This window comes from Ranitomeya variabilis, chromosome 8, assembly GCF_051348905.1.
Source record: "Ranitomeya variabilis isolate aRanVar5 chromosome 8, aRanVar5.hap1, whole genome shotgun sequence".
NCBI classification, from domain to species: Eukaryota; Metazoa; Chordata; class Amphibia; order Anura; family Dendrobatidae; genus Ranitomeya; species Ranitomeya variabilis.
In genome coordinates this window covers 59654742-59681001 of record NC_135239.1, presented here as the reverse complement: position 1 = coordinate 59681001, position 26260 = coordinate 59654742, and the positions used below count along the sequence as shown (strand labels likewise).

Below are 26260 nucleotides of genomic sequence, written 5' to 3'. Positions count from 1 at the left end.
AATTTAAAAAATTATATTCAAAAAGAAGCAAGAGTGAAACTGAAAAAAATGCAATAAAAACATGTACAAAAAAAACATTCAAAAGGCAACGAAGAAACACAAATAACCTAATCTGGCAAGTTGAAGAATGAAATTCTGCAGGAAATCTACAGCATCAAAATCTCACCCAATACTCATCGTAGAAACATAGCCTCAGAGGGTAATTTCACTAATTGTGAGACGGGAGATGAGAGACAAGTCTGCTGCCAATGGGAGAGAATATGTGGTCTAAATTATGAGCTTGTCCAGCTAAGAAAAAAAGTGCACAAAAAACCCAAAACAAAACATTTTGATATGGTATCTTGAAGAATACTAAGGAATATAGTACTTACTACGGTACTTACCTACACGCAACCTCCGATCCTCACAAGATCTCCTTCTCTACTCCCCTCTTATCTCCTCTTCCCACAATCGTATACAAGATTTCTCTCGCGTATCACCCCTACTCTGGAACTCTCTACCACAACACATCAGACTCTCGCCTACCATCAGAATCTTCAAAAAGAATCTGAAGACCCACCTCTTCCGACAAGCCTACAACCTGCAGTAACCACCGATCAACCAACCGCTGCACGATCAGCTCTATCCTCACCTACTGTATTCTCACCCATCCCTTGTAGATTGTGAGCCTTCGCGGGCAGGGTCCTCACTCCTCCTGTACCAGTTATGACTTGTATTGTTTAAGATTATTGTGCTTGTTTTTATTATGTACACCCCTCCTCACTTGTAAAGCGCCATGGAATAAATGGCGCTATAACAATAAATAATAATAATAATAATAATAATAATAGGGGTGTCCTTTGTCCATGATACTCGGGGTCAGTGTGGTTACAGAGAACATGTCTTGCTCTTGCCTTCGGACGGCTGTTATACCCTGCAGTAACTGACAATCCATGGATATGAATAAGCGCTGTATTGTGAGCGGCAGCCAGGGCCGAAGTCATGGCCCACATAGGTGTCTGCTTTAGCGTGCCCTGACCACCGGCATCACATATATACAGTCACACTGTCTCGCTTCCCTGGTTCTCAGAGGCCTCCCTTAGACGCAGGGACACTTCTTCACATAAAGAGACCGAGTCCAATTCCAACTTAAAACATTGAACTTTGCTTGTTTCCAATCGCAGCACATTCACACCAGTTACAGCATCAACACAGAGTTCTGCACAGTTCACATCCTTCGCTTTCCCTGTGCTCTTCCCTATGTCCTTTAGGTTGTACCCGGTTTGTCCCGTCTCGACCGATACTGCAGCGTCCTCCCTGTTCAGCTTTGCTACGTTCAGAAGTTCCCTTATCCGTTTCCCACCAGACATAAGGGCATCTGCCCAAGTAAAAAGCTGCCACATTTTGGAGCGACCTGCGTTTCTGTTCTGCGGTGACTTCTGCTATCACCTCTGCTCTCACTTCTGCTGTCCTGCTGCTCTCACTTCTGCTGTCCTGCTGATCTCACTTCTGCTGTCCTGCTGATCTCACTTCTGCTGTCCTGGATAACTGGGCTTTACACTTCACATTACGTGGCCCACTGCTAAGCTGGGGGCCCCCAGGCCCAGCTGACCTGCCTTGGCTTCCTAGCCTGATTGACCCAAAACCAGGAAATCCTCCTGTCTTACCCACAGTTGGCCCCTCCTGAGTTAACTGTTACTGTTCCTGAGTTCCTATCTCTATTCTCAGTGTGCTATAATGTCCCCTCTAGTGGCTAACCCAGACTCTTAGAGCTGCTTAAAATGTACAGAAACTGGCCAATACCCCATCACCATTTTTTTTTTCAACCAAAATTTAGAAAATTTAAGGGAAGCGACAGTTTAATAAAGAGACACAAGTCTCCTTTATGAGCCTCTAAAAGCCAGCAATGGTCTTTGTCCAGCACCGGACAATGTAAAGTGCTAACGAATATATATCCCCTATCTAACTAACAATTTGTGAACAGACATATATGCTGACAAGGGACAACTAAACGCTGGACTGGACATGGTTGCTAACTGCTGTGTCTGTGCAACTGCAGGTTGTGGGCAAGAGGCATCAGTGCCTGCTTCCTGGACAGCAAATTGGGAAGGGTGTAACACAGGGGAATTGAATTACTCCATGCATTTAAATCAGGTACATAAAGCACCCATCCGGAGTTACTTCATTGATGCAAGAAATGCAATTTGTAAAACAGTGACAGACCTACATAGTGTCCTGATGGCATCGAAAAATGCTGTGTTGATGTGGCGCCCATGAGGGTCCAGTTACCACAGAGGTACTGCACCTCATCCAGAGGTGTGGTGCCCCAACTCTCTGGTAAGGAGGGGACACTATTCAGAACCCTAACACTAGCACCCAACACCAGACCTCCCCAGGCCAGGGAGGGATTAGGTAGAAGGTGTGGGTGGAGAGTGAGGAGTTGTCATGGGAGACAGGAGGGAGGAGTCAGTGAGTTGTTGAGAAGTGGAGCAGTGCAGATGTGTGGGTCTGAAGCTCCTGACAGTCTGAGTGAGAAGTTGGAAGTTGGAGCAGGGGACTGGAGCTGTGAGGAGCTCGTCCCATGACGGGAGAGAGAGAACAGAAGAAAAGAGAGAGGCTCCCAGAGGGAACGAAGGGGTCCTAGGGGTACGGAAGTGTGGAAACCACCTGTGGGGACTGCATCCATGCTGACCATCACCAGGTGGAGGGACCAGGTCACAGTGGGGGAACCGGCCCCTGATCTAGTGGAGGAACTACAGGCTCCAGCTAGGAACCCGGAGGCTGTTGTGTCTGAAAGTGCAACGGCCACATGCACATCTATTTAGTCGAAAAGGTAGACATAGAGGGCCCAGGGGACAGTGAGGACATCACCCGACAGGACCCGTGACTACCGGCTTGGGACACTGGGTGTGAAGCGCAGGGCAGAAGAGGCGGGAACCAGCGCAGAGAGTCGGCCAGGAAAAGGCATGCTAAGGGGACTTAGCTCTACCTGTGGAAAGCAGAACCATCTCAGCTGCATCACCATCAGCCCCAGCCCCAGTCTCTTTAAGCAGCGTCGGCTATCCTTGGCCGAATACCACAGGTGGCATCACGAACCATTCCCCAGTCTCCCCATAAACTTTATTTCCCATTTCCCTCATCCCTTTTATTGCACGCCCAGGGCCACGGACCAGGTCACCGCTGCCGTGACCACCCCTTTAAAAACCGTCCGACCCGGTTCCGAGTACCCCACGGCCCTAGCGGGTGTCGCATTGACTGCATGGAATCTCATTTATTCAGGAAACTTTATTGACATTTTTTTTCCTCTTAATAAAGTATATTGCAATCATCATATTGTATATCACTGCGTACTTACAATTGCGCGTTTTGCTTTTATACCCAGCTACTTCTTCTCTTTTCAATTAGCTCTATATCACGTGATGTAGAATTATGTCTAGATAAAGTTTAGAAGGATTCAGCTAGTCTGTTTTTACTCATGTAATGTCATAGACCTAATAGAAAAGAAAATAATTAACTGGGAAGAAGGGAAAAATGAAGGGCAGAAGGGAAAAATGAGCAATTGTAAGTACACAGTGCCGTATAATATGATGACTGCAATATATTAAGAGGAGTGCGTTTTAAAATGTAGTTTCCTTCAGTTGACACATTTTGTGATGCCGTCAGATATTATAGATTTTCTTCTAGAGTTTATTTAGGTGTCTGGTTCATGTAGGAAACTGGGCTCATAAGATGTGTTTCTCTTCAAGAACGGCAATGAGAAATCATATCTATCCTCATATGGATACATTTTGGTCAACGATTTTTAAACGATTTTTGTCATTTTTTTGGTCACGATGTACATTTTTACCATAAGTGTGGTTTTTGTTTGAAAGGATTGAAAAAGATCAACATTTTACAACGTCTACCTATTTGATAGTGAAAAGTGGACAGCATTATGATGCCACACGGATAGCGTCAATTTATCTATAAAAAAAGCTGGACATGTGAGCATGCCCATAGACTATAATGAGTACTTGTTTATAATGGACAGAACACTAAGAATATTGGATGAGTGAAAATGATCTAATATTTCTTTACTAGGAGGGCAGCACGGTGGCTCAGTGGTTAGCACTGCAGCCTTGCAGCACTGGGGTCCTGCGTTCAAATCCCATCAAGGACAACATCTGCAAGGAGTTTATATGTTCTCCCCGTGTTTGCGTGGGTTTCCTCTGGGTTCTATGGTTTCCTCCCACATTCCAAAGACATACTGATAGGGAATGTAGATTGTGAGCCCCATCGGGGACAGCGATGATAAAGCGCTGCAGAATATGTTAGCGCTATATAAAAATAAAGATTATTATTTATTATTACTCTGTCTTATACTATCTCTGTGCAGAGCTGTGTGTCGGCATGAGAGCAGGCTGTCATTCATTACGTCCCACAATGGTAAAGCCCCCTTTCATTTAAAATACGATCTGGAGGCAGATTCTTGGGGAGATCTATGTCCGGCCCATAGATCTAAACAGCTCATGTACGTATAACAAAAACATGGATCACAGATATCAAGGTATCATTGTATTCAGCTTTCCTAGGATACATATGCCAAAATAAAAAAAGAAGGCTAAGAGGCACACACCCAATATACTGTGTGCACAAATAGGAATCCACTTCGTAAATCATAAAAGAAAAAAAGAATTTGGCACTCCAGGGGGTCAAATGCAACAAATTTATTTAAAAAAAGAGTCTGTAAAATTAATTTGATATGTTATAATTGGGATTATTTTCTTTTTTGTAGTTCTGAGGAAGGCCATTATGGCCGAAACGTTAAGTTGAATATTGCTACAATTATTTTGCACTATCATGGACTCATTTTTTCAATAAATTTGTTGCATTTGACCCCTGGAGTGCCAAATTCTTTTTTTTTACCATATGCCAATATAAACAGCTCAGGAGACTTGATCCTACTGACAGATTCCCTTTAAGAAACAATAGGGAAAAAAAAAGATTTACAGCATTCTAACGTTATTCTATGTGTTTATTCTCCAGGCAAAGATTGCTGATCTTGAACGTCGCATCCCTGGAGAATAAACATCTTGAAGGAAATTGGAGCACTGCAGATCTCCTTTTGTCTTGTATCTTTGGACTTGGACTTTCTTGCCGCTTGTACCCGTTTTGCAGTGATTTAAGTGAAAAGTGTTCTGCTTCCATCTGCCTTTATAGGACTGGAGCAAGACCATATGCTGAATTCAGTGTGTGACTATGGTGAAAAGCTTTTATTACTATGCATTTATTGTAATGCTGAACTAAAACTCACTGCTGAGAAAAAATACGGTAAGCACGGGATTGTGCACATTTTCTAACTGCAAGGAAGACCCCCAAGGAAGAAGCTGAACCGTGAAACGCGCGTCGGGGCCTGGACTTCACCTACAGGTTATGTCTTTACTACTTATTACTTATTAAATGCCCACACTCTATTTAGCATCTAATTAACATTATCTTTTGATGTGAACACCCTATCTCCATCAGACGTAAACTAGCAATATGCACTTTAGTATTGCACAAGCACTTGTGTGCTCTAGGTTTAGTTATGACTAGTGATGAGTGAGTGTACTCATTGTTCGGGTTTTCCCGAGCAGGCTTGGGTGACCTCCAAGTATTTATGACTGCTCGGAGATTTAGTTTTCATCGCTTCAGCTGAATGATTTACAGCTACTAGCCTGCTTGATTACATGTGGGGATTCCCTAGCAACCAGGCAACCCCCACATGTACTCAGCCTGGCTAGTAGCTGTAAATCATTCAGCTGCCGCGATGAAAACTAAATCTTCGAGCAGTCATAAATAATCGGAGGTCACCCGAGCGTGCACGGGAAAACCCCAGCAATGAGTACACTCGCTCATCACTAGTTATGACCAGATTAAATTGCTGCCATTTTTTTAAATATGTTTGATCTGAATTCATTACAAGAGTATAGAGCTAAGTATAGACTGCATGGAATATTGGCGATATTTATGCTAAATATTTTTGTGTGGAGATATATATAAATTTATTTAAAGCATATGTTGCTAATGTAAATTTATGAATACTGGCGCGATTGTATTTAAGCATTTATTCTGTAGGTGTAGTGTCCCCCATTTTTATATTTTTTTAAATTTGTCTCTGAATCTTTCTAATAAAGTTTAAACATGGTTTTCTAAGAATTTTGGCATAGACTTCTCTTTTATGTAGGTTGTGTTCTTGTATATGAAGTGCCAATTTACTATAGGCCCTTATTGGGTTTATTTAATAAGACCAGCTCACAGCTGTCTTCTTTCCCTTTGCTGGTTATTAAAAATAAAGGGGACCACGTGCCATTTTTTAAATGTATTAGCTAAATACAAGTACAGAAAAGTACACACGCAAAGCACTGATTATATATCTTACTGACATCTATCTATATCTGTGTATAAGATTGCTTTATCAGTGTGATAACTAGCTTTAAATGGCGTAGAGAATTACAGCATGTAAAAGATGATGTTAAAAACCCCTATCACACGGATACTAGGTTAGAAACAAAGTGCGCACTCGCATGACATACGGAATGACATACACATGACACTCGACAACTTTTCTGGCTGAGAATTTGAGCGATTTTATATCCGCAGATGTAAGAGTACCTTCATTTTGTTTACTGACTATATTATTTCTGATGACAGTGAGCCTGCTATGAATATAGGAGACGGGATACTCCAAATTCAAAAACCTTAGGAATTGAAACAAACAAAAAAAAGTACTCTTAAAATGCAAATATGTATACTAGATATAGTTCTAAACCTGGAAATACTACATACAGCAAGAAATGCATTTATTTCCTGCTGTACAGGATGCTACAGATTCCATTGCCTCAAGTCAAGAAGTCTGTTCTCAAAGTAGAAGCATTGATCAGTCACAATTGCACTCATCGCCTAAACATCAGATTACTGGTATTTTTTACACTCTAATGTATTATTGAATGACATACAAGGAAATTCCCTTCTGTAATTCTATTATAGCAAACCCTCAACTGGCCATATAATGGTATATTCCATTATATAAAACTAATAAATAATAATATTCAATAATAATCAGCTGTCAGAAGTATGTTATAACCCTGGTCATACACATTAGGCTTCATCCCCCCCTCCAATAGAAGGGATAGCCGAACACAAAAATAGAACTTTGAAGAATAGTGTGAACCTAGCCTTAGAATGACATCAGCGAGAAGAGCCGGGAGAGTTGGACTTTTTTCATTACTGATTCTCTAAGGGCTTGTTCACACGAGTGCTGTCCGTGAAGAAATGGACTGAACTCTCACTAATGTTATTCAATGTTTTTTCACTGACCAAATCTGTTTGTAAAAAAAATTTGTTTCTTCCGTAAATTGGATGATACTCGCTCATTCAAGCCTATGGGTACACACAAAAAAAACCAGATGGCGTCAGAGCAGGTCACTTCTTTTAACCGCTTAAAGATTTCCGAACCCTAAAACGTTTAAGGAAGAGACTTGCAGAGGAACATGAGGACAGGAATGTCATTTTGACATTGTCGTGCATTATGTTTATTTTATGGGGCGCCTTTGCGGAATCTGCCTGAAGAAGACCCTGTGTGCACATACTCTAAGGCTGCCATCACACCAGCAGTATTTGGTCAGTATTTTACATCAGTATCTGTAAGCCAAAACCAGGAGTGGAACAAATAGAGGAAAAGTATAACAGGAACATATGCACCACTTCTGTATTTATCACCCACTCCTGGTTTTGGCTTACAAATACTGATGTAAAATACTGACCAAATACTACTAGTGTGATGGCAGCCTTACACCTAGTTCAGAAGGTTCCTGTAATAATTTTGCCACTGATGTTTTCCAATTGCAGACGTGAGCGGGTCCATGTGCAGCTCCATGAGCTCAGAACATGCTTGCCATTACATGTAACATTCTTGTCTGCAAATTGGACCTTGGGTCCATGTGAAAAATGGTCATGATTTCAAAGGCTACAAGTGGTCCGTTACGCACGCAGGCCAGAAAAAAAATAAGTGTGAATGAGGCTCCATCGCAATTAAATTATGCAAAATAACAAAGCAAAAATGGTTTTATGTAATTACACACATGCATAAAATCCAGCACTGATGTCATGCGATCTTACAGGAATATGTCCCGTGCAGCATCACAATGTATACTCCTAGGAACACAGATCTCCGCTATGATCCGGGTCCAACACTGCAGTTTATTAGCTGTAATAAGAGAAAATGTGACGTGTGCATGATAGGGTTAACTTGAGAATACAGTTCAGTAGCGGAGAGTAAGGGTATGTGCACACGTTGCGGATTCGCAGCAGTTTTCCTGAGTTTACAGTACCATGTAAACCTATGGAAAGCAAAATCCGCAGTGCACATGCTGCGGAAAAAATGCGTGGAAACGTAGCGTTGTTTATTCCGCAGCATGTCAATTCTTTGTGCGGATTCCGCAGCGGTTTACACCTGTTCCATAATAGGAATCCGCAGGTGTAAAACCATATAAAATCCGCAAAAAAATCGAGGTAAATCCGCGGTAATTCTGCAGTAAATCCGCAGCGCGAATTTCCTGCGGATTTACCAAAATCAGTCCAGAAAAATCCACACCACTTTCCGCAACGTGTGCACGTGGCCTCAAACTAATAACTTTACATATAATGACTTCCGCCATCGCAGTCCAGGTATTCACCAACAGAAGAAATTCCGAGGGTCTTTACATTGCTGACAAGCGGGAAAAGTCACATGCGAGACTCAAAACAAAACTGCATCATGAGAAGGATTTTTGCCCAACTGGTGCTATAAGGCCACGTTCACACGTTGAGTATTTGGTCAGTCTTTTTACCTCAGTATTTGTAAGCCAAAACCAGGAGAGGGTGATAAATACAGAAGTGGTGACATGTTTCTATTATACTTTTCCTCTGATGGTTCCTGATGTAAAATACTGATCAAATACTGAATGTGTGAACGTGGACCAGATTCTGGTGAGCAGAGAATGGCGCTTTGTCTTCTAGTTACTCCTGCAATGATTTATAGATAAATATTTATATTATTTTTTTTCTAATGGATTGCCTTTAAGGATTTGTCCACTAATAGATAACCTCCCTTGTACGCCTTTAATCTGCTGAATAAAACAAAGCAGTTACCAGCCAGGTCAGCGCATTAACTGCTGTGTCCCCCTGGGATGTTATGACATTATTTATGTCACGGGAGCGCTGCAGCCTGTCTGCCGCTGCTGATGGCCTGCAGCCTGCAGCCTCCACAGTTCTATCAGTGAGGACGTCTGTTCTTTTTAATGTGCCAAGAACTGCAAATCAGAGTCCCTGCATTACTCTGCCCTCCAAGGCTATGCTTCCACAATCTGCTTTCAGTGAGTTTAAATTTGATGTTGCAAGTTGTTGTATATGTAAAAAGATCGCATAAACTGTATATTCTGTTCCGCTCCCAGATTGTGTATACAATAAATTTCCATTATAATTGATGCTACCTCAGAGTGTGCGGTGAATCTCAACTCTTGCTATAGTTTGATGTTGCAGATTTTTTTTTTGCCCCATTTCTGCATCTATTATGTAAATTAGTAGTGATGAGCGACGGTGTTATCTGAGCATGCTCGTGTCCTAATAGAGTCGAACAGCCGTAAGACATGCAGCCGCGGAGACTAGAGCATTTTTTTTTTTAGAGAACGCAGAAAATACTTGATTAAGACACGAGTTCTTATTCAAGCACTCTCGCCCATCACTATAAATTAGTTTTTTTTTTATGGAGTTGTTTTTTTTACGTTTTTATTGTGCATTTGACTCTTTTTTATGTCTGGCATTAAATAAAACTGCTTTGTTTTTGATACTTCCTGATACTCGGTTTTGCCAAAACTTTACTCCTGTGCGGATTATGTGCTTTTTAGTGAGTTTCTGCAGCTAAATACACGAAAACGTGCAGATTTTTCTTCACTTTGGGGAAAATCTGCAGCTAATACTCGCATAAGGGATTTGTAACACGCAGCGCAGTTCGGATTATGCTGAGTAAAAAAAGCTCAATGTGAATGAGATTCTATAAACGCCATCCATTTTGCTGGATCTGTAATATGCGGCGTCAAAAACTCAACATGGGAACCTCACCTTCGGGTTCAGATGGCCGTAGAAATGGGGCCGCAGGGCGCGGACTGGCCGGCCACTCTCCCCACCCGCGGGTCACAGCATGGACTTCAGTGGTCAGTGGTCAGTGCGTCCCACTCCCATTTATGTGACTGCGCCCGGGGATTACTACAGAGGACGGAATGTTTTTGGGGACGGTTCCTTGAAGGCCTCATTCAGACCCGTGTTTTATGTCTTTATGTGATATTTGGATCTGGGTTTCACCAGTTTTTGGTCCGTACGTCCATTTTTCACTATCGCTGTTACATCAATGATTTTCAAATTTGCCCCAAAAAATTATTTGCAAAACTTCTCATAGCAAAAGGCTGCAAAAAATGTACCAGGGAATAAAAAAGGAGAAAAGTTTCAGGAAGCAAAAAAGAAAACACAAAAAGCAGGCTTCCTGAGGTGGAGATAACAGAAAATCGCGGCTTTTTCACCTACAGACTCGAATCTGGCGCGGTTTTCCTGACGTGGCTAAGAGCCATCACTACAGCAAGCTTGTGGCTGGGCCATAGGGATGTGTAATGGCAGGAGGCAGCACTGGGCACAGCTCCCCGTGATAACGCCGGGTAATAACGCCGGGTGATAATGCCGGGTAATAATAACGCCGGGTAATAATGGTTGTGTCACTTTGCGCTGCGCCCTCCCTGACTGGGCAGAGCAGGAATATCCCATCAGCACGCGGTTCCCAGGGCCGACACTAGGGGGAGCTGCAGTAAAGGCGGCACTTGGCATACCCTCCTCGGGTCGTTGTGTACTACCCTGGCCGGAGATCACGTGACGGTCGCAAAACGTCGTCCAGTGCGACAGCGTGACACGCAAACGGTGCGACAGGCGCGGAGTACGGGCGGCGAGAGTCGGAGGGGGGTCTGAGAGGGCTGCGGGCTGGGGCAGGGTGAGGGCGGAGGAGGCGGTGCTGCCATTCCCTGCTGGTTTCCTGTATCCCCGCTTCCTCTCGGTTTCCCAGCGCTTCTCTTCATGTGAGGAGGGGGCACTTCTCTCCCTCCCCTGTGTGCTCGGAGCCTCCCTCCATTCCCCCAGGTGCTCGGACAAGAGCAGCCGGAGCCGCCATGGCGTCCAACATGGACCGGGAGATTATCCTGACCGACTACCAGGTGAGGGGCCCGGGGCGGGGACCTGTTGTGGACGGTGCGGAGCCTCCGGGAGGACGGTGGCCGCTGTGCTGCCCGCTGCCTCAAGCCCGGGAGCGGGGAACTTACTTTGTGTGAGCAGCAGAGAGTTGTGCAGAACTTGTGCAGAGAGGGATCCTGGGAGCTGCAGGCAATGAATGACAGGCGCAGGCCTGCTCCGGGGGCAGCTGCCGAGAGGGGTCTTACCCCAGGTGGGCTGCCGAGAGGGGTCCTGCCCCAGGTGGGCTGCCGAGAGGGGGTCCTGCCCCAGGTGGGCTGACGAGGGGGGTCCTGCCCCAGGTGGGCTGCCGAGAGGGGGTCCTGCCCCAGGTGGGCTGACGAGGGGGGTCCTGCCCCAGGTGGGCTGCCGAGAGGGGTCCTGCCCCAGGTGGGCTGCCGAGAGGGGGTCCTGCCCCAGGTGGGCTGCCGAGAGGGGGTCCTGCCCCAGGTGGGCTGCCGAGAGGGGGTCCTGCCCCAGGTGGGCTGCCGAGAGGGGATCCTGCCCCAGGTGGGCTGCCGAGAGGGGATCCTGCCCCAGGTGGGCTGCCGAGAGGGGATCCTGCCCCAGGTGGGCTGCCGAGAGGGGGTCCTGCCCCAGGTGGGCTGCCGAGAGGGGGTCCTGCCCCTGGTGGGCTGCCGAGAGGGGTCCTGCCCCTGGTGGGCTGCCGAGAGGGGTCCTGCCCCTGGTGGGCTGCCGAGAGGGGTCCTGCCCCAAGTTGGCTGCCGAGAAGGGGGTGTCCTGCCCAAAACTCCTAATAATGGGAGACTGTAACCCCATTGTCACCTGCAAAGACCCCCCTGTTGTCACTGCTCATCACATATAAGATCTCCATTGATCGTGCACAGTGGGGAAATCATTAGTGATCATTATTTCACAAGTGACATCCTAATCCCATGGACACCACTGATAATTGTAGTGATCCCTGATAAGTGTAACGCCGGTCTTGTGGCTGTAACACGGCATCATTATTGGGTTTGTATTACTTCCACAAGGCACGGACCCCCCTACCATTTACTATAATGAATGGTGATGAGCGAATATACTCGTTACTTGAGATTTCCCAGAGCATGCTCCGGTGACCTCCAAGTATTTTTTAGTGCTCGGAGATTTAGTTTTCCTAACCTCAGCTGAATGATTTACATCTCTTAGGGTACTGTCACACAGTGGCACTTTTGTCGATACGACGGTACGATCCGTGACGTTCCAGCGATATCCATACGATATCGCTGTGTCTGACACGCAGCAGCGATCAGGGACCCTGCTGAGAATCGTACGTCGTAGCAGATCGTTTGAAACTTTATTTCGTCACTGGATCTCCCGCTGTCATCGCTGGATCGTAGTGTGTGACAGCGATCCAGCGATGCGTTCACTTGTAACCAGGGTAAACATCGGGTTACTAAGCGCAGGGCCGCGCTTAGTAACCCGATGTTTACCGTGGTTACCAGCGTAAAAGTAAAAAAAAAACAAAACGTACATACTCACATTCCGGTGTCCTTCAGGTCCCTTGCCGTCTGCTTCTCGCTCTGACTGACTGCCGGCCGGAAAGTAAGAGCAGATCACAGCGGTGACGTCACCGCTGTGATCTGCTTTCACTTTACGGCGGCACTCAGTCCGGGAAGCAGACGGCAAGGGACCTGACGGACACCGGAATGTGAGTATGTACTGTTTTGTTTTTTTTTTCTTACTTTTACGATGGTAACCAGGGTAAACATTGGGTTACTAAGCGCGGCCCTGCGCTTAGTAACCCGATGTTTACCCTGGTTACCCGGGGCCTTCAGCATCGTTGGTCGCTGGAGAGTGGTCTGTGTGACAGCTCCCCAGCGACCACACAACGACTTTCCAACGATCACGGCCAGGTCGTAACGCTGGTCGTGATCGTTGGAAAGTTGCAGAGCGTGACAGTACCCTTAGCCAGCTTGATTACATGTGGGGATTCCCTAGCAACCAGGCAACCCCCACATGTATTTATGCTGGCTAACAGATGTAAATCATTCAGCTACGGCGAAGAAAACTAAATCTCCGAGCACTAAAAAATACTCGGTCACCCGAGCGTGCTCGGGAAATCTCAAGTAACGAGTATATTCGCTTGTCATCACTAATAATGAATTGAACTCTTTAGATCCAACTTTTGAAACTAAGCTTTTAGATTTCCTTGGTGTGAAGGAGGGGGCCGCTGGTGTCCGTGCCGTGATTCACATTCGCTTAGGTAGAATCGCCAGGATTTGGGTCTTGCAGACTTAATATGGACTTATCCGCTGGCTGTATAGCAGGAGTCGGTCGGTTAAAATCCTGTCAGTCATTAGAAGTAATTTATTGGTTGTGTTGTAATTTATTAATTAGAATTTTGCTTTAATTTGGTTGTCATTAAGTCACCTGATTTATTATATTATTTTTCAAGTAGTTTATTTTTTTTTTTATATTGTAATTTAAAACATACCGTGTGTATATATATATTTGTATCTTATTTTTTGTGTAATTTTAATAAATTAGATTCATTGTATATATTATATTCATTATTATTCTTGTAAATAATTTGTCAGTAATATAATTTTAATATAGATTGTTAGGTTCATTATAATTTTGTATGGTTTATTTTAATATATAATATAGATTTATTGTATATTTTATGTATTTTTTTTCTTCTTGTACATATTTCAGTAATAGATGTAAGGGTATTATTTTATACCAGTCCTAGATGACCAGGCAAATATAAAGTTGAGAATATTTTCCTTGTGGTTCCCGAGACTTCTGCTCACGATACCGTTCTAATTATCACATAATCCAATTTCTTCTAGTGAGAAATGACTTGCCTACGACCATGATGATCTAGTAGAATGTGCATTGTATTGATTCTTGCTTTGAACACGTCTAGTTATTATCGATCGGTTTATGGTGTATTGTTTTTCAGCATAGGCACCCTGGATTTGTTTCTACTAATCGCCGTCCTAGAGGAAACAGTATAATCCCCTTATATCTAGCGCCATGTATTCCTCAACGCCAGGTGGGGTTCAGACAAGCTTAGTTAAAATCTTCCCTTGTTCACAAAGAGGGGACAAAAAAAAAGATTTTTCATCTGAAGGTTTATTTTTTTTCCGCCACATGCATATGGCATTTAAAAAATATTCTAAGACTAAATTCATTTTCTTTTAAGAATTTCAATGGATTCTTTAAAAGAGGATGGGATGCCTGCATGGCATCTGTTGGTTTTTTTGCACCCGCTGAGTATAATGGGCAAGTCTGGAAAAGAAAAAATGCATCAATGTAGTGCTTGCTGTGACTTTTATTTTTTGTTTTTATACACTGGTCATTGGTCCACATGTCCAATCATTCACGTGAACTACCCCATTCACTTTACCTTGTCTATGTTCTGTTCGTCTGGCACACAAACCTCATATGAACCAAAAATGCGCTGGTCTGGCTGAGGCCTCGGTCAGGAGACTGACTATAAGGGCTGATGCGTAATAATCGGACAAGTGCCATCTGTCATTTTGATGGATAGCACTCGCCCCCATGTTATTCTATGAGTCCACGCATATGTCCAATCTTTTCCTGAGTCCAAAGAAAAAAATTGCAACGTGCACGAGTTGCCTCCAATAATTGGATGACTCTCTCCCATTCATGCCTATGGGTCCATGGAAAACATCGGATCGCGCTCCGGTTAGACAGATTTGTAGACACACTGCGTGTAGAAGATGAAGAAACATTTTTTTTTTCTCTGCATCTGAGAAACTTGGATCCCACCCTGATCAGTGATAATCATACCGATTTTCTCGGATAAGACCCTGGCCTAAGTCACAATGTGTGAGTAGTTTTATTAACTCTTTTATGGCTGACGTGGTACAATATTGCTGTTTACAGTGGATGATGTTTTTTTATTTGCCTCATTATTGGGCTCTATTAAGCAGACAGAAGAAGCGATTCCTCGCTTTTGGCCGTGTTATAGGCGCACAAAGTGCATTACTTCCTTGTTCTTCAAGGAATCCTAATGTAAATGTCGTTAAAGCAGGTGTTTTCTCTTTTTAGTCGGGAGATGTCACAAGAAGTAAGCCATCCTTTGTTTTGGTCTGTGTTCCTGGTAACCTTGTCTATAAACCTCATAGCTGAGGTGTAAGGTTCTTGGTGGCAGAACCGCTTTTTCCACGGGTGTTATTACATTGTGATTCCCTTATCTTGGTCCTCTTCTTAGGCGTTTATTTATGGGACCCTATTGCATTTGGAAAATTATAAGCTGCTCTGAAACGGAAGCCAATCGCCAGACCCAATTCAATTAAAGGATGAGAGTAAAGCCGGTTGTGCTGCATGGCACATGGATACGGTATTTCAGAAGGAACAGACTGTCTTGTGTCATTACTTCTAGTTGCCTGGTATATGTGAGATATTTCTATACATTTTGTTATTTTTCATACTCTGTACCCCTTGTGTGTGCTGCTTTTTGGTTCAGTGATTTAGCAAGTTGTGGCGTGTTCTGTCTGACATCTTGGCCCTCCTAAGGACTGATTCACATGACCATGTAGCGGCCATACTGCATCCACATGTCTGGTCTCATATAAGCTGATCACAAGGCGTACAGTCGGGCCAGGACTTGTGGTCGTAATGCAGACAAGAAAATATGGCTGCTCTATGGAAATGTGACTTTCCCTAAATGCGATCATAATGAAGATGTGCGAATCTGTTTGCAGGACCCTTGTCCACCGATTACATCAGTAGCCCGTGACTGCCGGATGGCAGCCCTGCAGACCCTCTTACTTGCCAGCATCCCGTCGCCTTTTCTGATTACTAGATGCAATGTCACACCACAACAATGATGTTGCTTCGGGCCTACAAATCTCAGGAGGTGCCTGGAATTCCAGCAGATAGGAGATGGCTCCCATCCGGCAGCCATGGACTACCAACATGACCGCTGCACTCAGGTTGTGCAAATATATTCACTATTCTCTAAATAATACACTCGATTGTCAACGAAAAGCTTGATATTTTACACCAGGAAAAGTACATTGTAGGTAACATGTACAGTTTACAACTTTTCCAACCTTTTTTATTCCACTACCCGTATAGTTGATAGTTGGTGCCAACAAAGGGACAATCATGAATAGAGCTCTAGTATCTGCATGCATAGCTACTGCTCCATTTACTTTATTAGCAGTAATTCTTATATGGGACCTTCACTCCCATAGAGAGTGAATGGAATAGTGGTTACACCTACACTACTGCGCCATTCCCATGGTCCTCTGATGACTCCCAGCCATCTGATGGTCATTTCCATCAGGAATGGATGTTCTTTAGTGATGAGCAAACGTGCTAGGATAAGGAGTTATCCAAACATGCTCAGGTGCTATCCAAGTGTCGTCGGTGTGCTCGAAAAATGTTAGTCCCCGCGCCCGCAAATGTTCAACAGCTGCAACACAAGCGGGGATTGCCTAACGAACAGCCGCAAGATGTGCTGCCATTGTGACTCAAACGTATTTTTTGGGTACGCTGAAGTTACTCGGTTATCCTATGTGCATGTTCGGATAACGCCTTATCCGAGCACGTTCGCTCACCACTAAAGTTCTTCATTGCTAGCAAGGATTACCAATGAAGCAGATAGACTGTTCTGTTTAATACCTGCAGTGAATGTCGCTGTAGGAGACACTTGCTTTTCATGTCATCGATAAAGCTTTTTAATATAATATAGATGTTGAACAGTTTTATCTTCTTCATGCACGTTGGCCAAATGAAATTATAGTCATTTAGAAACTATCATATAACATTTCCAGAATCTTAAATGACTCCACTCCAGTACTTCTAGCAAATGAACCGTGGATGTCGGGCCAATGTGATGCTTCTGTAATCCTCTTGAAGACCATTTTTAAAATCTTGTCTTTTTATTTAATCCATAAATAAGTGTGTAAACGTTGGAGTTTTTGCTGCTTCTGTATTCCAGGATATTTACATTCTTGATAAACTTCCTGTTTATTGTGGATGCTCTTTATGATTTCCTTGCTGTTTGCCTTCTTGCTTATTTTCTAGAACTGACTCTAGTGTTGTTTTATTGGATTTGGTGTAGCTACCATTTGTAATATATATATATATATTTTTTTTTTTTTGTCAAAACATACATTGATGGGTAAGGCTACTTTCACACTAGCGTCGGGCCGACGCTAGCGTTGTCTCCGCCGCACAACGGGGGCAGCGGATGCATTTTTCCAGTGCATCCGCTGCCCCATTGTGAGGTGCGGGGAAGTGCGTGGAGGTGGGGGCGGAGTTCCGGCCGCGCATGCGCGGTCGGAAAAAGCGGACCGGCGGGAGCAAAAAACGTTACATGTAACGTTTTTTGGTCCCGACGGTCCGCCACAACACGGTGCAACCGTCGCACGACGGTTGCGACGTGTGGCAATGCGTCGCAAATGCGTCGCTAATGTAAGTCAATGCAAAAAAAAAACGCATCCTGCAAGCACTTTTGCAGGATGCGTTTTTTCGGCAAAACGACGCATTGCGACGTATTGCAGTAAACGCCAGTGTGAAAGTAGCCTAATCAACAGAATTGGCGGGGGTCTGACGGATGTTGCCCCCTGCTGCTTGCTAAAATACAGTGGCTCTACTTGGCTTTTCCAGGCAAACACATGCCTATAATGTGAGACCATTCAGCCACCCAGTAAAAGCAAAGTGACGCCAACAGTAACAAAGTGCTCCTGGGCTTTCCATTCTACTGGACCGAACCTGCAGTGTCATAGGGATCTATGGCGCTGTAAGTTCAGGTCAGTAGAAGCATAAAGTCCATATATTACATCTGCAATGTGTCCTGTTGGATTCTCTAGATACTTGAAATCCATATGAATTTTTGGAGCGTTTTAGGATTTTGCATTCCATCTAATCCCTGCATGACACTGACAACACTGGATGGACAGAATATGTAGGGTCACAAATGTTGCTAACAAATACAGTCATACGTTTTCGGGAGGAATAACAGAGAAGCTGCACACAGTTCTTAGATATATTCCAGAATACAAGTATATAACACAACATGTCAGCTGAAGTTCAGGTCCATTTTAAACATTCACCTTGTGGCAGAAGATTTCCAGTGTGTTCGTAATGGAAATGTTGGATTTCAGCATGCTTAAGTCTTTGAAGAAGCAATCCTGTTTAGTTATTTTTTTGCTAAACCTGTGTAAATGTGTACTGTGAGTGCAATCCAAGAATCACCGACTGCCGTTTTCCCTGATTTCCAGCACCACTGAGATATTTTTTTCAGGTATGTGACTGCAATTCCAATCAGCCGGAGAACACATGGGTTTGTGTGAACCGGAAGTGGCTTTTATAATGTATCTCTGTGGAGCATCCGAATGAGGTTTCATTGCATTGTTCGGGTAGGTTCACACATCTGAGAAAAATGGTCCAATTATTGTGATCTGACTTTGATCAGAGTGGTATCTGTTTTTATCGAATGTGGAGAAGAAAAAGAGGTTTTGCCAGTCAACCCCCATTCTGTCAGTCTGACCTCAATGTCATTCAAGTGGTGTACAATTTTTTTAATTTATTTTTATTTTCACAGATCCATAGACTTTATTGCCGATTTCGAGCTGACACTTTGTTAAAAATCTGACATCTCAGTCCAAGAAAAAAATCAGACCTGCACATCTGCATAGAATATCATAGGTGCAAGTGTTATCCGTGAAGACCACAGTAGCACTTGTATGAGAACATTGGTTGTGTGTGTGAGCGCTAATGGTGACTTCTGGCTCACACACAGAATCCTGTGTGATCTGATGAGTTGAAGACCCATTACATAACCCAGAGGAGGACCGGAGCGGCGCTGGAGATCGGGGAACACTTGTGATTTTTTTCAGTATTTGCTAGCGCTTACAGTATACAGCATACGTATTTAGTGATGAGCGAATGTGCTTGGATGCAGTGTTATCTGAGCATGCTCAGGTGCTAACCGAGGGTCTTCGGCGTGCTCGAAACATATGTTTGCGTCCCTGCGACTGCATGTGTTGTGGCCGTCGAAGAGCCAAGAGACAGGCAGACGCGCGCACTTGAGCATATTTTTTGAGCACGCCACTCGATTAGCACATGAGCATGCTCGGATAACACCTTATCCGTTCATGTTCGATCATTACTACACGTTTTATGCAGGTTTAGCAAATAACATTCTGCTCTTGTTGAAATAAACATGCACATTCAGCTGCTCTGAGCATACATGGTCATATTGGAGTCAGGAGAATGAGTATGAGCACTGGAGTTGAGTGGATATACTCGGAATCAGTAGCCGAATCTGGATTTGCTTTATTTGTGCTGAATTTGTTTGATGGTCTTTTCCGAACATATTCATTCATTTCTATTCCCATTAACTCTAATGACATTTGGCTGTGTTTAGCGAATATTGCAAAAACAATATTTTTGGTCGGCAATCACAATTATCGAAAATGAATTTTGAAAAATTTGCTCAGCTTTAATGAGCACCCCTTGTGCCCAAAACCTGTGTCCAGAGGATTTTGTAGGAAAAAAAAAAGTTTATATCAAAATCAGCTGTGAATTTTAAACTCTAGCAGTGATCTCATGCTATTATTTCAGTGGTCAGCCCCTCTTCTGCAACAGTAGTGAAGGGGGTTTGCCTAGCTAATTAAATATGCCTTCAACCCCTCGCACTCCTGCTCTTGTGTCCATACATGACCAGAGCAGTGTATATGAAGGCTCCAAGCCACCGATAGCTGCTCTATTCCAGGTCCTGGCTGCTTTGTGTATGACCAGAGCAAAGACTGAAGGTAAAGCGGCCGGGACCTGGAATGGAGCAGCTATCGGTGGGTTTAGGCAGCTGACTTCCTAGGTCTAGACTGGTAAGTTGTTTAGCTCCCTATTTACAGTGGTTATGGTGTAAAGAGGTAAAGCTCTTTGATTTTATGTTGGTAATGATCTATTACAGGCTGCAGTTTTCTGCTGTTCTGTGGCAGCCATGTGTTCCTACCTAAATAGCTGTAATCCAAATGAGCATTCAGCAAACTGTTATTTCATGTGGTTGGCAACTGGGGATTCAGCTAGGAACAGTTTGGGTAAAGATATGTAATCAATCTAAGGTGCTGACAGCAAACATCATTATAATTCAATGATGATTACAGTGGCCGAGCTGGCGCCTGTTTCATGAGAAATATAGGGTCCTCTTACATGGCAGCGAACTATGGTCAAAGAGAACCTGTTGCCAAAGCCCACTTTCACACATCCGTGTTCCATCACATGAGAACAGACCGGCTGTAGGTCTCCTGTCCAACCCCAAGGCCCTCATGGGCACACATGAGGATGTCCAGTTTGGGTCAGACTACCCGTGGCTGTACCATACATCATGGTCTGAACTTGGATGGTGAAAAACAGATGTAGGATACGACGCCCCTAAAGTTTAGTTAGAATCACACTGTTTATGGCTTCTACTGGCCACATACGCTCAGAAGATGTATGCCCGACAGTGGTCACAGTCAGGATGTATGCCTGGGCATCTGCCCACCATAGGAGCCCATAGTAAAATAAATGTAGATTTCTGTATTATCTTGTCTATTGCGGTTTTCGATATATAGCAAAGCAAACATTACGAGATGCAAAGAAGCATAGTTTTGGTCATCCTCTGATTTAATGGGGGCCTATGGGAATATTAAAGTATTCATCAGGAAAAGCTTTAGGTTAAGTGCGTAGATTAGTGCAGTGCTTGTATATGCCCTCTTTGTACATAGAGCTGTAGTACGGAGACAGCACTAGTCATAAGTCAGGAGAACCACTCTAACAATGTTATCAATAAAAGCTTTCAGAGATCACAACTTCCAGCAGCTGCCAAACATTGGGTGTTGTGTTTTTGTTTTTAGTTTAAAATCTAAAAGTGGATGCATAAAGAGGGCAAGAACAGTTGGGTATAGAAGTATTTGGATAGTGACAGAATTTTCCGAATTTCGCCTCTGCACACCGATGTACTGATATGAATCTGGCCTTAGGATATATTCACTTGTCCGTGACTTCTGGACCAGGTGCAGCTCTCCTAACCCAAACTCTCCAGCCTTGGACATGCCCGCGAGGCTGCTGAGCTGAAATAAGGAGACCCCCGGACATGAGAATGTAACATCATTGAAAGCAGAAAGGGCCCACAAATAAGCAGCAACCGATCACTGCTGATGGAAAAACCCAGCAAAGGATTTCTAGGAGGAAGCTCTGTATTTGATAAATTCTTTCTGCTCATTGACTACGAAGTGTTTGCATCCATGTCTTAGAAATGATACAATTTTATGATTTACTTTATCAAGTGGAGTGTGTACGTGAAATATGTCTGCAATTCCAAATTTGTTAATAGAACATTTTTTGTAAATTGCACTTCTACCCTTTGAAATCAAAGCTGGATTGGGGAATGTCATCATGGCCTGGCCAAGCTGCAAATCCAGCAGATAATGCTACGTTCCCACGTTGAGTTTTTAGTGAGTTTTTTTACTCTGCGTATTTTCAAAAAAATGTAAGTAACCTATTTTCAGAATCTCACCAAAGCTCATCATAGGAATGTAGCCAAATACTAATAGTTGGTTGCAACCACCTCTTTTTTTTATTCTTAAACATTTAAAGGGCTATACCCTTCTCCAAGATGCTATCATTATATGTAGTAGGTGTAATAATAATAGCAAATACCTCCAATTAGAAATGTAGGAAAGTTCTTCTGATTTGTACCCCGTGTGCAGGACATTGCAGTAGCTTAGGTATCCATGTACACAGTAGGGGATTTGTGTTCTCGGTCTGTGAAGAAGAAATGGACAGTTGTGAAGCTTATTTTCTTTCCGCATGGAAAACAGAGCATGCTGCAGATAAAGTATGGAGTTCATCCTTTGCATTGTGTTGGGTGAAATATTTCACAAAATTTGTATATTAAATGTGCGTATTGTCACGGATTTGTGGTAGAAAGAGCTTTTCAAGTGGAGTTGTCATCAGGGCTGTGTGGTCTGTGTCCATTCTGGTGGAGTCGGTATAAAATTGACCAACTCCTAAAATATAAATTGGGTACAGTAGTACAATGCAGAATGTGCTGTGAATTTGCGAAAGTTATGAAATGTCTTATAAATGTCTGTTCTGTTCCTGATCTTAGGATCTCTGCTTTTAGTTGAAATGAATCTGTGCTGCACTTTATGTACATGCTAAGTAGTGACCAGGGCTGTGGGGTCGGAGGTGAGATGAATCTGGGCTGCACTTTATGTACATGCTAAGTAGTGACCAGGGCTGTGGGGGTCGGAGGAGAGATGAATCTGGGTTGCACTTTATGTACATGCTCAGTAGTGACCAGGGCTGTGGGGTCGGAGCCAAGATGAATCTGTGCTGCACTTTATGTACATGCTCAGTAGTGAACAGAGCTGAGGGTTCGGAGTCTGGGGAAATTGAGGAGTCAGAGGTTTGGCTTACAGACTCCAGAGCTTTGGTAAAATGATCCGCCCTTGAACTGGTTGATAATGTATACCTTTTGTACAACTGGAGATTATCCCTACAGGACTAGCTGCCTTCCCCCTAGTCAACTGCTCTGTGTAACCCCACCACTGATTAGTAGCTTTTTCCCTATGCACGGTGTACACAGCTGCAAATCAGTTGTGTGCAGGGCTGTGGAGGTGGAGTCGGAGTCGTAGCCTATTTTGGTGGAGTTGGTGTCATGGAAATTGAGGAGGAGGAGGAGGAGACTGAGGTTTGGCTTACCGACTCCACAGCCCTGTTTGTGTGGGCAGGGATATACAGAGCTCAGCATTCTCAGCTCTGCTAGATCTGCAGCAGAGAAAACGGATTGTAACAAAATGATAGCAAGCAGACCAGCAAGTGACACATCTCTGGAGTCGGGGTCTCTGCCGCTACATTATTCTGCTCTCAGATTACATAGCAAAAACCTGGTGGCAGATTCCCCTCAAAGGGGTATGTAAAGTATGATGATTCATTTGGTTCTAGGGGTATTTGTTAAAACAGACAGGTGGCGCAGGTATCATTCTCGGGGGTGATTACTGCCCTGTGGTTTACATAGAGGGATGTCTCTTTCCTTCCCACATAAAAGTGTAAATGTGGACATCATGTCTGAGATGCATGGTATGTGTCACGTTGCTGAATTGGCTCAGCCTGGAACTGATCTAGGCAATCTTTTTCTCATGCTGTATGTAGATGGGGATGTTTCGTACTTTATAAATTCTGTTGCTTTTGTGATGCTGATGCAGAGCGTCTCGGCATACCGTATTTAGGATTATGCATCATAAGCCAATTGGAGAGTTACTAAGACTGACGGTTCATACTCTACTGTTAATCCAAAGTACTTGGGAGAAAAAAAACAAATTACCAAATTAATGAAATAAGAAATTTGTGTTAATATCTTTTTAAGTTTTAATATAACTGAAGTTTATCCCACTCACGGCTTTTAAAATATTCAAAAATGGCAAAATGCTGAAATGTGAGTGTTAAGATACGACTTTTATATTTAGATGAAAAAGAAACTGCTGCAAAACGTAATAAGTGGGGTATAGTGACTTTGCTGGAATGGTTGGCATGTAAAGTAACATCCTTAAAGGGAAGAACAGTAGAGATTTTGGTGGGATCCTAGATTAAAATCACTTGTTACACTCAAAATCTTCACCAATTTTCAAACATGACGAAATCGTAAAACATTCCTGTTCTGTTAGTCATTGCAGCAAATGACTGTTCTTTACAGATGACTTGGAGAAAGAGGAGAGTACGAGCATGAGCTAATCGGAGACTTTTGGCAGAATGTTCTCCAGCTCTGATCTGAAGCAGTTGTAAATTCTCCCAAACTTATCTAGAAGATCTACAAGTCTTTAGGATTCATGTAGTGACAGACGCCTTCAGTCAGAGTTCTGGGGTTGTTACGTTTTAAAGCAGAGGTGTCAAACTGCATTCCTCGAGGGCCGCCAACAGGTCATGTTTTCAGGATTTCCTTAGCATTCCACAAGGTGCTGGAATCATTCTGTGCAGGTGATTAAATTATCACCTGTGCAATACAAGGAAATCCTGAAAACATGACCTGTTGGCGGCCCTCGAGGAATGCAGTTTGACACCTCTGTTTTAAAGGATGTGGACACCTTTGCCACACAAAAAATGTTTTTTTTTTTTCTTTCACATGTTGGTGTTTAAATAAACTACACTAAGGGTCAGTCTGCAATCTTCATTCCTTCTTTCGTTTTCAGACTGCTCATAGGCAGTTTGAAGCGTGATCCAAGTTTCAGGTTTGTCTCTTGTGGGAGTGTCTCTCCCAGTAATACAGGCTGGATGTTGCATTTTTATTTATCCAGGTTGCTGCTGTCTTCATTAGCTTATGTATTAGAAAAGCTTCTTTCCTACACGTATTTGCTATTCATGTGCTTTTCTTCTTTCCTAAAGCCTGTTTTCTTTCTCTGCCCTCCCTGCCACTGTATATATGCCCTCTCTTCTGTCCACATTGTGGAGATCTGTGTACAACCCTCTCATTCCTGCTACCTTTTAAGACCTTATACAGATGTCAATGGTTTTTCACCTACGTAAAAAAATGGTATGATTTTCATTGTTTTAGTTCCGAGTCATCCAGTCTTTAGGGTATGTGCACACGTTGCAGATTTGCCTGCAGATCCGCAGCAGTTTTCCATGCGGTGTATAGTACTATGTAAACCTATGGAAAAGAAAATCCAGCGTGCACATGCTGCAGAAAAAAAAGCGCAAAAACGCAGCGGTTTATTTTCCGCAGCATGTCAAATCTTTGTGCGGATTCCGCAGCGGTTTACACCTGCTCCTCAATAGGAATCCGCAGGTGTAATCCGCACAAAAACCGCAGTAAATCCACGGTAATTCCGTGGTAAATCCGCAGTTCGGTTTCCCTGCGGATTTACCAAAAACAGTGCGGAAAAATCCGCACCCAATTCCGCAACGTATGCACATACCCTTAGGCTACTTTCACACTAGCGTTTTTCGGCAGACGTCGCAATGCGTTGTTTAGGAGAAAAAACGCATCCTGCAAAGTTGTCTGCAGGATGCGTTTTTTCCCCATAGACTAACATTAGCGACGTATCGCCACACGTTGCAACCATCGTGCGACTGTTGTCGTGTTTTGGCGCACCGCCGCCACAAAAAAAATTACATGTAACTTTTTTTGTGCGTCTAGTCCGCCATTTTCGACCGCGCATGGGCGGCCAAAACTCCGCCCCCTCCTCCCTGGACCTTACAATGGGGCAGCGGAAGCATCATAAGACTGCATCCGCTGAACACATTGTGATTAACACACTGTCCATCGGGCCGACGGTTTGCGACGGCCCGTACCGATGGACTAGTGTGAAAGCAGCCTTAGTCGGTTGTTACCATCAGTGTTTCATAAGTGATTGTCACAACATTTTTCCTACACGTTACTCACGGACTGCACACTGATGGTTTTCAGTGACTAAATACCGGACACGTATGGGTGATTTTCATCTGATGCTGAAACAACAAAAAATAAGACATGTCTGCCAGATTTTTTTTTGTTTTTGTTGCGGACTCGCATAAAAACGATGCGTGAACAGCCTCGGAAGACTATGATGGGTACATACATGTTCTATCCGTGACTACCAAAGAGCATGAAAAACGGACATCTGAATCCAGACTGTGGGTGCGTTCAAATGTCTGTGTGAAAAAAAAAAAAATGCTTCAATTTCTCACGTGTTCTCAAGAAACTCTGCTGCTGGTAAATTAAAAAAAAAAAAAGGGTTCCCATACAGATCATTAGTATTGCATCCAATCTTCACAGATACATTATTAACATATGATATTGTAAATGTTATGAAATTTTGAGTTCTATAAAAATGGACGCCATACGGATGATAATGCATATGGTGATTGTCCATTTTTCCTGAATAACAATCTGATGATTTTTCATGTGCTCTAGTGATTTTAGTTGCTTTAAAGGGAACCTGTCATGTCCCCAAACGCTATTAACCTGCAGGTATAGGGTTATTCTTCAGCTTAATAGTGTTCTGAAGCCATGCCCGGCTCCTGGGAGGACATGAACTGATGTACTGCTGAGCCGGCTGTC

General features: G+C 43.6%; 1 protein-coding gene across 2 annotated transcripts in view; it reads left to right on the top strand.

Moving 5' to 3' along the window:
- The first annotated feature begins 10749 nt into the window (after positions 1–10749).
- PKN2 (protein kinase N2) overlaps positions 10750–26260 on the top strand; it is a 140653-nt gene continuing 125142 nt past the window's right edge. Inside the window, exon 1 of one of the 2 annotated variants that reach the window (XM_077276584.1) lies at positions 10750–11231. In XM_077276584.1, coding sequence (XP_077132699.1) covers positions 11187–11231 — 45 coding nt within the window. In that variant the 5' untranslated portion in view covers positions 10750–11186. The remainder of the gene's footprint in view (positions 11232–26260) is intronic. The other variant, XM_077276585.1, reaches the window with a different exon arrangement.